General features: G+C 42.9%; 1 protein-coding gene across 3 annotated transcripts in view; it reads left to right on the forward strand.

The window, feature by feature from the left end:
- The window catches only part of CALCOCO1 (calcium binding and coiled-coil domain 1), a 239,259-nt gene that overhangs the window by 143,695 nt on the left and 82,527 nt on the right, over positions 1-13,037 (forward strand). For all 3 annotated transcript variants that reach the window (XM_086965206.1, XM_086965221.1, XM_086965212.1), the window contains exon 10: positions 5,255-5,380. In XM_086965206.1, the coding sequence (XP_086821332.1) occupies positions 5,255-5,380 (126 nt within the window). The remainder of the gene's footprint in view (positions 1-5,254; positions 5,381-13,037) is intronic.

The raw sequence follows: 13,037 nt of genomic DNA on the forward strand, positions 1-13,037 counted from the left end.
TATCTGTGCAGAACTAAATAGGGAATCCCAGATAAATTACTAAAGGACATTACGACTTTATAATTGGGCAATTGGATGCAGGTTAAATTAGGAGACAATTTGTAATGGATTAAAATTTTTATAAACAGGGCTAAAACAGGGATGCGTTCTAGCCCCATTTCTTTTTAATGTTCATGTGGCCGATATTGAAAACACTCGGGTCAATGCAAGAGCATGCCCACCATAGTTTAACGAGCATTTTGCGACCATAATTCAGTTTGCTGATAATACATTCATATTACACTATACTCAAGTCAGCATACAAAACACACTAAACGAGCTTGGTTCCACTATTTCCAAAAATCAATGTTTGGAAGCCTTTACTGATAAAATGACCTCTAGGTTAATCTGGAACAAAGCTTGCTAATTAGAATCATTTCCATCTCCCATCAGTCTTCAAGTCAAGCTCAAATGTGTTTACACTTCAACGTGTTTTGCCAGCATATAGGAGCAAAAGGCACTCTTTAACCGCATCGCTGCGGCGGCTTTTCCCGCTGTGTGCGGCAAATTACGAAAAGCAGCGTTACATGACGAGCTGAGCTCGTCATCCGCACACGACCACCGTGGCGGATGACGAGCTGAGCTCGTCATCAGCAGCGAAGGGGTAAGACACTGGTTTAAAACGAAATAAGCTAAGATAGATTCCTTTGAAAACAATCTTTGCTCCATATTTGTGAAAGCTGCAATTACTCAATAAACTCACTGTGGTGTTGTGAATCCTGGCTTCTAGGATCCAGGTCTGTAGGATTTGGGTACCTAAACAACTGGTGCAAGGACTTAGTTCAATGCAACCCCACACGACCGGCTAAGCATTCCTCCAAAAGTGCTTTTTGTGATTTCTGTATCACAAACAGTCCCATAACGGTTCAGGGAAATAGTGATAATTCAAACCCAATTTCATTCTTAAAGTAGCACACTCAAGCACAGTACATGAATAAACAAGCACTGGCGTTGCCAATAGGTCTCGCAGTAGGAAAGTTGGAGCTATTGTTTTTGTAAATGAAAAAGCCCTTTATGTTTTTAAAATTAAAACAAAAATAAAAGGCATTGTTATTTGCAATTGTAATAGCTCAAACTCTCGTGAATGTGAGACCTATTGCATTGCAAATGCTTGTTTGTTCTTTGTTTTAATGCCTGCTGAGATGTCACATTACAGGTAGAAACACTTTGGGCTTTAGAATAGTCCTAATTTTCATTTATCTCTCGCACTGTGAAATCCTATCACACTGAGAGACACTCAGATGCCAAATTAATTATTTTCCTGGGATGTGCAGTTGACTGTTGTACCAAACATATTTGAAATATGCTTTATTTTGTAAACTGGTGGCAGATCTCTCGCTGATGAAGGAACTTCACAGCGCGATTAATGCATTCTTAAATAATAAACTGAAGGGAGAGATTTGCGTACCTATAAAAGTCTGTATGTAGTTGAATTCGCACAAACTCTCACAGCTTCCATAGGCGAAAAGAGCCTACTCTTCTGATGTGCTCTTTCTTGGCAAGCGTCATCCCTCATTAAAGTGAACATATTGTATTTGCAACAAAGCCCCCACTGATATTATTTTACCAGGGAACTAATTTGTGCATCAGAATATTCTGTTCCTTGATAAGCCACACATTTTTCGAACATTAGATAACTATTTCCATAGTGGTAGCAATGCATTTCTAACGGATTCTGGCGCACATGAAGCCCCGCATTCTACGTCCATCCTCCGCAGAGTGTGCTGGGGGAGGGGGCCAGAGACCATTGTTTCACAAGTGTTTCTCATTTCATAATGTTAATATTAACACGTGGGTTTTCCACAGGCTCCTGGTTGTTTATTGCGCATGTGCGGTGGTGCTATGGCACGTGACCAGCAGGGAACCCTGCCTATCAAGATTTTTAAAGTCCTCACACATATGCACTCGTGATAAACGGGTGATATTTAAAATAAATAACGTAACTATTCAGCTGAGCATAGCGGATGACAGATTACCACAATTCTGTGGTTTAGGACAAAGGAGAGTCGAGCCATTTTTTGTAAATAATCCCCCATGAGTTTTAGGCTCAAAAATCCTGAATTTAAACAAAATTCATGAGTACTACATCACCTGGCTTTCCCAAATAGGGGCGTGGGCATGGTTATGTTGAGTAAACAATTACTCAAACATGGTGTCAAAAATGCAAATGCCGGTAGGATTGAAAATGGCCGAGTATCCAATACTCTGCATTGGGATAAAGGTTGCACACATAGGTGTGCATTCTAGTCTGAAGGTGGGTAGTTCTCATTGCTTATCCAGTGCGTCTAATCTAGAGCCTGACAGGGCATGCCACTGGCAGAGCGGTGGGATGAGAAACATCATCAGACTCTATCAGAAGGCAGGCATGAAGCAGTCTGCTGACAGTGGAGTAAGTTCACCATCGTAAGACTACTTCCTCGAGTATTCTTTCGCAGCACTGGGCCTTTACACGGAAGATATTTTCCATTTAAGCAAAAGCCTCTCTGGGTGGTCACAAAGAGCCGAAAGGGAAATATTTCTCTTAATGCCATAGGTCTGAGGCTCTCCAGGCTGATGCTGTGACTGGCAGCTGTATCTTGTAATGAATAGTTTCTCAGAAATTACTCATGCTACAATTAAAACTGGTTATACTGATGCTGTCTCTCCATCACCCCTGAGGCCTCAGTCATAGGGTGACTGCTGGGTAGAGATCACGACTGACATTCAATACTTGGATTAGATCTTATTCATTCATATTGGTCATTTCTGGGGCAGGAATCGGATGGTCGCCGAAATTGGTGGTGCACATTAAATAAATGGTCTTCCGTTAAATGCAATGCCTACCAGCGGGCCTGTCTATCACCTGCCAGACATCGAGGTAAAGAATTCTTCATTTTTGGTGAAAATGGCCCACAGAAATATAAATTGCCTACTGCTGGTGCTATGCATGGAAACAGTAGCTTGTTGAATGTCCTTTGAACTTCCCAACAGTATAGCAAATCCCACAGCTGCTTGTAATGCGCATGGACATCATTCTGGAGACATTAGGAGAACAGAAAGCGGCTATGGAAGGAGGCGGCCACGGATGGGCAATCCCAAAACATGCCGGATTAAACATAGACATTTCAGATAATCAGCCGATAAACATCCACTGGGTGATGAGACACTCGGTGCCATAGCAGAGAAACACTACACCAGTGTAGGAAACAGGGCAACATCTCTTAGTGCTATGTTTCTGCCTGTGTAACCCGAAATAGAGAAAATACTTTTTTCCCGGGTTCACATAACAAAAAATGGTGGATCTGACTTTGCACACAGATAAACAGTTTTTTTTAGACAAAAAGCCGGGCTTTAAAAGTGGAGCGTGCGTGAGCGCCCGCCGAGGTTAAAGTGAAAGCACATATGTTTCCAATTAGACTGAAGTCGATGAAGGGGAAGACATTAGGAACAAGAGCGGCCGGGAAACTGAAAGTACGGCCGGCCACCGGCCAGCCATGAATAATTAGGGGAGGAGAAGCCGCACAGCACACGCTGGGAGAAGCCCTTTGATGTGCTGTGCGGCCGTGAAAAAATGCAATTAGGAGGGAGGGAGGGAGGCTGATGCGCGTGCTTGTTTGGTCACGTGATTCACGTGAACTCAAAGAAAACCGCACGAAAAAACCCTTGGTTTCACGAGCATTTTGAGCACTTTAGTTCTCGCTCCGCTCAATGCGCATGCGCATTGATAGGTCGCGAGACCTAAAAAACTACACAGAATATAATTAAAATAGCACTTGTACATGTTGCTAGCAGCAAGAATAAAAAGAACGATTCTAACATGTTTTTAGAATGTTCAGAGTAGCCTAACGCTCTACCACTACTTCCGTGCACAACGATATGAGAGTATGGAATTAACTAACTTGCCTCTAGAGGTTTTTGGGGCCATGTGCACTGCATACCTGTTAACAGCGGATCATCTCTGCTTATCAGAGTTCATCCAGGAGAGAATGTATCTTTAGAAGGAAAGCACACATTCAGCTGGGCTCAGCTTCTCCCATCACAGGATCGACTTTTGGCACAAAAGTGAATGCTCTGTCAGTCTGGCAGGACCTCTCTTGATAAACTGGTGCAAAGGCCTCTCTAACTCAGTGGCCAATTCTAAGAGTTTGTATAGGATATTGACTACTGACTTTAAGCCTGTATATCATGATCAAGTGCAGAATGTTCCACATTCTGACCTGCAAACCTTCTAAATCAGCAACATTTAAATATGTCAACTCAGACCATGTTTACCTTACATGTCTACTTTTAATTCTTGAGATTAATATATTGTATAGTTTGTGGCAGACTTGTTTTCCTGGTATAACAAATCAGTGTTTACATGAAAATAGCACTTTAACAATTTCTTTGAAAGATAACAACATGCTGAATGTGGACCAAATGCAGACAGGCTACCTTAACTTTTCCAAAACGGAGTCTGAGTTGGGTGTTTACAACAGTGGCACATTGCTTTCACTAATACACTTCCAAAGCTAGGGCTGGTACAGCCATGGGATATTAAAGTATTATATTACAACTTTAAATGCTTCAAGAAAAAATACAACACAGCAAGAGGTCCAGAGATAGAGACCTTCAAAAATTTGGTAAATTTCTCCATTCTGATTTGACTGAGGCCAACTACACAATGAATGAAAACAAAACACAAAATGCTGTATCCGTTATATGGGAGCACCAACTCAAATACCTTCGACTACGTTTTGGGCTCTTAGACATAGGACAAGTGAAACAACTGTGGGAGTCAAAAAGAATGAAGCCAGTTTGTAGGTTGTAGGACACATACTAAAGGGAAAGTTTACCACACGTCATGTGCTGCTTTCCTATATTTTAGCCACAAAGTAAAATGCTTTTTTTAAGAATACAGGTATACGATCCTGTAAAGAGGCTGTCCTACTTTGCTTTAACAGTGCAGAAGGCATGTTTATAAATGCCTTTGTGGAATATATGGATATTGTAGAAAACATGCTGAACATCCAACAAGTTAGGGACTTAATATCAGATTTATAGAAATTACATTCATATTAGAACACTTATATTGGACAAGTGAAAAAAACTATTTATTAAAATGTCTAAGCCATGTTTTATTGTATGGTTTTAATTACGACATCAGCCATCATGGCCAATGTTTTACTCCTAAATCTCTATGAAAGTGAATTCCATTTAACCAGTGACATAAAGTAATAAATGTGTTCCTTTATAGGCTGAAAAGGAAAAGGTTGCCCGGCTGAATATCGAACTCTTGAAGCTTGAAAGAACGATCCAGGATGAGAAATCCCAGAAGCACACACTGAGAGCTGAGCTGTCCAGGGAGAGAGACACCAACTTGGTAACTCTTCTTGGGAAGGGATCATTATGAATGGGACCCTTCCAGATTTGAGGATAAATGCAGTGAGGGGGAGCGCATGATCTGAAAGTCCTGTGGTCTGAATATAGGTCGAAGCCTCAGGAAGCTATTATTGTATTTGAGGAGCGTACTCTAGCGCAAGGGGCGATATTCGTATAAAAGCACTTGCTGGGATAGTGTCCCCAAAAACTGCATACCAAGTTTACGACCTTCTTTGGAATGTCATAACTGGGGACCAGAGGGTCAAGTTTCCATGGGATTAACGACTGGCTTGCCTGCTACTCATCACTGTAGTAGAGCTGTCTAGCAGTAGTCCACAAGGTCAGGTGCCATGCACATTACTGATATCCACATAGAGTGCATATCCATACAGTAAATCTAAATAGGATTCATTTACACAGTGAGCTATTATTTTGAAGAACCTGGGCTAACATTTACTTCTTTTGAACTATATGGTCAGATATTGGGACCAAACTCAACTCTTTTGGTAAGAGTTTTGGCTGATGCAAAGTGGACTTTTAATGTACTGTATTGATCACTCTTCGCTCATTAGCGGGGTTTCTTCTCCTTGCTGGGGCACTGTGAGGGTAATGTGGACTTCCAAATCAGAGCTCGCCCTTCGCTTCCCACCAACAATGTGGTTTGTTTTATTTTTCAGTTATTCTAAAGCACTACATATCTCATGAAAGGCATAGTAGATCACCAAGTGGGAAAAGGAATTGCAAAACATATTACATGTGGGTGACACAAAATGTTCTGCTCATTTACATCTCAATCGATTGGCGAGCAGGGATCTGTATAGTGTAGAAATAGAATCAAAATCCCTTAGGGTTAATGCTGGGTGAGCGCGGCTCGAAAAAAAATTAGTGATAATGTGGGATACATTGCCAGGCCAAAAATCTTAGTTATGATTTTTGAACAAATTGTTTAACCCCCTTATATTGTCGCAAATGTGAGTACCAGAAAATATTACTGTAATTAGTAGAGAAATAATAAAGATTGTCTGTTGGGCCCAGCTGGTTGAAAAGCGAAACCACCACATTTCTAGTAGTGCAATAGCTATTTGATACTTTGAAGTAAGGCCTTCAAGCTGTTTGAAACGTTTCTGAGTTTTATAGCAACTCCACCTTGTCTTAGTCTTTACATTCATTTAGGCTGGGCATTCTGTAAGTACCAATCTATACTTTGAAATGGAAAAGTATAGGAATTAAGAAAGTAAATCTGATCGCCCAACTTTAACTCACTGTGTGTTCTTTTGCCCATATCTGGCAGTGTTAGAAGTTGATTGGTGCCAGTCCTGTGGGATACAGGAATGTGGCATGTTAAAAATTCCATACAATCTTACGCTCTACCAATCGACTTAATGCAGTTTACTGTGCCTCTTTTCATATCATTTAGGTACGGTTGCCACGTGCTAGATAATCTACCTAATAAATAATGAAATGTAATGAAATGAAATGGGGATTTGTATAGCGCGGCTGCTGCCCGAGGGCGTCCAAGCGCTGAATAGAGGGCGTAGTACTCTGAGGGGAATGGGGGTAGTTAGTTTCTAAAGAGGAAAGTTTTTAGCTCTTTGCGGAAGGACGAGAGAGAGGGGCGAAAGGGAATTCCAGAGTTTGGCGGCATTGAGCGCGAAGGATCTGCCTCCTGCCCTGGACCTTTTGATTCGGGGAACTGCGGCAAGGCATGCATAATATGCATTTGATGAGTATTATAATACTGGAGCTGGAAATAATGGAATAATATTTAGCATAACCAGTAATGTGCACTTAACAATTTTATTGCTCTGATGTAAATATAATATTTGTAAGCTGCATTATGATGCTACCATTTTGATACTGTATGATTATGGTTTTGGGAATTTTCTAAATAAGTGTGATGATGACATGAGGGATCATGCACTGCAATGTCGTAATGAGAATGCATTCTTCCTGATACAAATTGCCCAGTAGTGACCGATCGTAGGCATCTGACCATTTTAGGCAAAGCCTGTGGCGAAAGGAAGACCAAAACGGAGCACTTACTTTCTAGTGTGGAGTTACATCATTTGCTAAGTGGAAAAGGGTGATTTTAAGATGTTCCTTGAACCTCAAGAAAGAGGCCTAAGCCTTGTTCATAGAGAGTTTTTCCAACCCAAAATCTTTGAGAGTGTATAGACTTCGTGGTAGTAAATTAATTGAAGACCATCTCCGCACCTGAAAGGCTTTTCGCTTTTTAAGCCTAAAGTAACGTAACATGGGTCGAAACCATGAAGAAAATCGTATTCTATACAAAGTGCATCAAATTTGTAATCTCTTGTTGATCAGAAAGTGGTGAGTGTCTCAACACTATATCGTCATGTTGTTTTAGCCTAAATATGAGTGTGGTGGCATCGTTTTTGTACTCTTTGTAGTTTAATTAGTGGCTTCATAAGGGAGGCCTATGACTTATCGGTACATAAACTGTGACAATGGGAATGTCCCCGGTATTGTCTATAGTCTTGTTACCTGTCCCCAGTATTGTGTATTGTCTTGTTACTGTGCCTTAAATGCCCCACTTCAAGTATTTGGTATCTTGTTTTTTATATTTTGGCCCCAGTCTTCCACTAATCTAGAGAGTGTCCATTGGCCCAAGTTTGTCCCTTGAGATGAGTGAGGTCATGAGCCTGTTCTGGAACCTGGAGGGGCGCAACCAACTCATTTGACTGACAGTGAATTACCGTCCGTGTCATGGGTTTAACATGTAGAACAGTTGTGGCAGCTTGAAATGTTTTATGAAACACCAATTGTGAGCAAAACTTTTATAGGAACAGGAGTTCAGGTCTGCTAGTGCACACATTTAAAGTTCGTCTTGTATGGGCTAACCCACTTCCTAGCACTAAAGTTATGCTTGTTTGTAGGCATGATCTGTTTGGTACATGCATTGTGTGAATGGGTGAACCAGAGTAATGGTGGCCTGTTGGTTCCATTTCGGAAGCCCCTGGTCTGTTAGTGTGCACAGGAGGAAGGTGAGGTTTTTTCTCAGATGGTCTATGTTTCTCTGTTTTGTAAAGCACACCTATCACCTCTACCTAGGTATCCTGGTGCTAAAACAGGAAGTTATTCTGTGTTGTATGGACTGAGGGAAAAACCAATGCTTCTGGTTTCTCTTGAAACTCAAGTTGTCTGGTTTATTTATTTTTTTAAGGTTTTATAGAGCGCAAACTTGACCCGTGAGGGTATCAGAGCGCTTTACAGATTCATAGAGTAATACAAAAGGCAGGTCAATACAAAATGCAGGAGATCTGTACATCAGAGAGCTTACACAGTCAAGGGGTCGTAAGTGAGCAGGATATCATACGAGTACTGTACATTGAGGGGATATGATAAACTATACTAAAGGACAATTTACAGAGACAAGAGTTATACAATAAGCAGGAATCGCATGAGTAATGTACAAGGTCGCAGGATAAGGCAATAGTCTCTCATGTGGCTGTGGGACGGGTTAGCCAAGGAATTTGCCCATGAGGAAGGATTTGGTCTCTTTTTTGAAGAGTGCCAGGGAGGGGTTTCTTCTGATGTCGGGAGGGAGGGAGTTCCATATTCTTGGTCCAGTCCCGGTGAAAGCCCGATTGTAGGTTTTTATTTTCCTAAAGCGTGCAGGCCAGAGTAGGAGGGCATTGGCCGATCGTGAGTTTCTGTTTGCTCCGGATATCACAAGCTTCTGTGCAAGATACGCAGGGGAGTTAGAGTGTAAGGCCTTGTGCGTGATGCATGCCAGCTTGAGGTGAATCCTAGCCTCGAAGGGAAGCCAGTTCAACGCTTTCAAGTGAGGGGTGATGTGATCAAATTTTCTAGAGCCTGTAAGTAGTCTGGCGGCTGCGTTGAGGCAGACTTTTAAGGGTGACAGCGAGATCTTGGGTAAGCCAGAGAGGGTGGAGCAACTATATTCCAGCCGAGAGATAACTAATGATTCAGCAGCAGAAGTACAGGACAGTGACCATTATTGCAGACACTTTTTGTGCACACAAAAGAGTAAGGTGGGAGGCGGAAAGTGAGAAAAGCAGAAGCCAATCATTTGGTATGTAATAATACCAATACTTTAAACCCCCCATAACAAGAAGTCATCCCTGCAATAAAATACTGAGAAGCACGATTAACATACGATGATTTCAATGATAGGTGTGGACACATATGGTAAGGGACCACGGACTCAGAACAACACTAAGGGTCTCTCTTCAGCATATCAGGGAGCTTGTTCCTTCTATGGGCTGCAATTATGCAAACATTCTTGCTTGCGTTGGGTTTTATTTAGCTTTTGGAACCACAAGATTCAAATTGAAGGCTGATCTTCAAATGTGGGTGGGATAATACAACTTATAACGAGATCTCATAGGTGTAAGACTCGATTGCTCTACCACCTTATGCATCAAACAGAGTAATTTGAACAAAATAATTTTCTTAATCAGATGCCAATGTAGCTTTGCCACCACAGGAGAGACATGGAAACTGTGTACACCTGCAGCCAATCTTGCCACAAAGTTCTGAATCAGTTGCAGTTTCTTTACAAGATCGACTGTAGTCCCACGTAAATGCAGTTGCATCTTAGTCATGTGGAAACTGAACTCTTGGAAAGGGAGCGGGAACACTCGCAGAATTCTTCGCTCGACACTAGCCATCGGCTTCTCCTGAAACAAGAAGAGTTCAGGATAAAGACTAGGGAGCAAGCAGTGGCCAAGCAAAATGCGATACAACACAGACTATATGAACTCGGGAATAGGACTGGTAGGACGCTGGAGTGGCTGGAGAGGCGGGAACAGGGATTTAGATGGGTCCAGTCGCTGATGACTGTGGGTGGGGACACAGTAACACACCCAAATGATATAGCGAACCTATTTGCCAATCACTTCGAAAAGGTATATTCCCCCTCGATCTACTATACAGCTGACGATTCTCGTCAACTACTTCAGAACATCAACGTTCCCTGTCTCTCAGACCTGGAGAGGGACGCTATGGATGCTGACCTCTCTAAGGAAGAGATTGGCAAGGCCTGGGGTCAACTTAAATCTGGAAAAGCCATGGGGCCCAACGGTGTACCAGTGGAATTTTTAAAAGCTACGGCCTCCTTGACCATACCGCATTTGAAAGCCGTGTATGATGAGAGCTTGGAGGTGGGGCAGCTGCCTCTAGATCAGCGCCTGGCCATGATTGTAGTCATCTATAAACAGGGTAAACCAAAGGACGCTTGCAGCTCTTACAGGCCGATCTCACTAATAAATGTCGAGACAAAGACATTAGCAAAAGTATTGGCCAACAGACTAACATCCGTTATTACATCAATGATTCACTCAGATCAATCCGGCTTTATGCCAGGGTGTAACACTGCTCTCAATTTGCGTGGGGTACATAATGTGATGGCAAGAAGGCCGTACATTAAAGAAGACGTAGCGATCCTCTCCCTTGTTGCCTCGATGGCTTTTGACTCCATAGAGTGGCCGTATCTGTGCGATATGCTACGGAGAGCAGGGCTAGGCCCCAAATATGTGGTCTGGGTAAGACTCCTATACACGGGAGTGTTAGGGCAGGTGAAGGTTAATGGTTTTACTTCCCGGGGCACAAGGCAGGGATGCCCATTGTCCCCACTGATTTTTGCCCTTGTGTTGGAGCCACTTGCGGCCTGGATACGTAGAGATGTGATGGTACGTGGCCTGCTAGGCGGATGAGGTGGAAGATTGTATATCGCTGTACGCAGACAATATCCTATTATATCCGTCATCCCCATACAAATCTATTAGTGTGGTCTTAGATATATTCATAAACTTTGGTTAATATTCGGGTTATGCCATCAACTGGTATAAATCAGTCCTGTTCATGCTGACAGGGGATGCGCCTCGCCTCCCACCACAATGTGCATTATCGGTGGTAACGGATGGTTTCCGCTACCTGGGGATCATTGTTACTCCGGACCCAATTGGTTTCTTTGATTCAAATTTGGCCCCGCCTTTGGCCAGACTGCGTTCAGATGTGAAACACTGGAGGACTCTGCCTCTAATGTTGGTTGGGAGAGCGGCATTGTTTAAAATGCTAGCACTTACTCGATTTCTTTATGTCCTCCAGAATTGTCCCCACAAAGTCCCAGACTCCTACTTTAAAGCAGTAGAGAGTGAGATTACCACATTGATGTGGGATGGGAGAGCCCTGAGAATTGCTAGGCAGAAACTGACGAAAGGATGGTACGATGGGGGCACAGCCCTTCCTGACTTACAACGGTACTATTGGGAGTCACAGCTGGTGGCAGTTAACCATTGGCTGTACTTCCCCTAGGATGACCCGGCATATGCCCTGGATAGATACCAGACTGACCGCTTGGCATATCTAGGGCCTCTCTACACTTCAGATAAGAAGAACTCTGGGAAATTCTTTGGACCAATCAAACACATGTTGGACATCTGGCATATAGTTACAGCTCGACTGGGCTGCGCTGGCACTCTCTCTCTAGCCACGCCATTGTGGTTTACTCAGAAGCTGGGAAGATTGGGATACCACCCGGGATTTGATAAGTGGGACCTGACAGGGATATCCACAGTGGGAGATCTGATCAAGAAAGGGGCTATTTTGACCTTTAGAGAGCTCCAGGAAAAATATCAGCTAGCCTATGGAGAATCGTATAGATACCTACAAATCAGACACCCATTACACACAGCCTTTCCATCCACGGCAGATATACAGGAGTCGTCGCCGCTGGAAGACCGACTACTCGATGAACCCCTTAGAACTAAGTTAATATCCCTAATTTACAAGAAAATAAGCAATAACCTCCCAGATACTTTTCAGAAACTCAGGGAACGCTGGCAAGAGGATATAGGCCCCCTCGAGGACGAAGACTGGTAGAAGGCGCTGATGTCCCCATGTGAGGCGGCCATACCTCAGAGACTTTGTTTGATCCAACTTAAAATACTCCACCGGTCATATATCACTGGGCTAATAATGGCCAAAATAGGAACCAGGCCGGATGACAAGTGTGTAAAAGGCTGTAGTCAACGGGCTACATACTACCATTCTCTGTGGACATGCCCCAAGGTACGCCCATTATGGGAGGGAGCCACGACTCACATGTTTAAGGCCCTCGGTAAAGACATAACATTAACCCCACAACTCGGACTACTAAACATCTGGGAGGCAACTGACTTAACGGAGATCGAACAACAGTTCACAACACTGGGATACACACTGGTGAAGAGGGAAATAGCCAAGGGTTGGGGAGATCAGAACCCACCTTGTGTCACTCTATGGGTCAGGGAAGTGGATAGATGCATGTTGGCAGAGACAGAGGTCAATAAGGTGAGGGGCTGCCCTAAGAAATGGGACAAGAAATGGTCACACTGGAACAAATACCGGGGGGACCTGTGTATTTCACCCACGGTTGAAATGGAACTGCGCAGACAGGAGAGGATGATAGGAGATGTATCCTAAGTAACCTTGAATGATGTTGAACCGGAAAATGTGATGGTAATGTGCAATATGTCGCTCAATCATGTAATGTACTTCTGATTTTCATTCAATAAACAAAGTTTAAAAAAATTAATGCAGTTGCATTCGTCCAAGCAAGACAAGACAAATGCACTTAGGATTGTGATCTTTTGAAATGGAGCGTAAAAATAAAGCACCTGGTCGAGGGAACA

This window comes from Lissotriton vulgaris, chromosome 1_1 (genome assembly GCF_964263255.1).
Source record: "Lissotriton vulgaris chromosome 1_1, aLisVul1.2, whole genome shotgun sequence".
NCBI lineage: Eukaryota > Metazoa > Chordata > Amphibia > Caudata > Salamandridae > Lissotriton > Lissotriton vulgaris.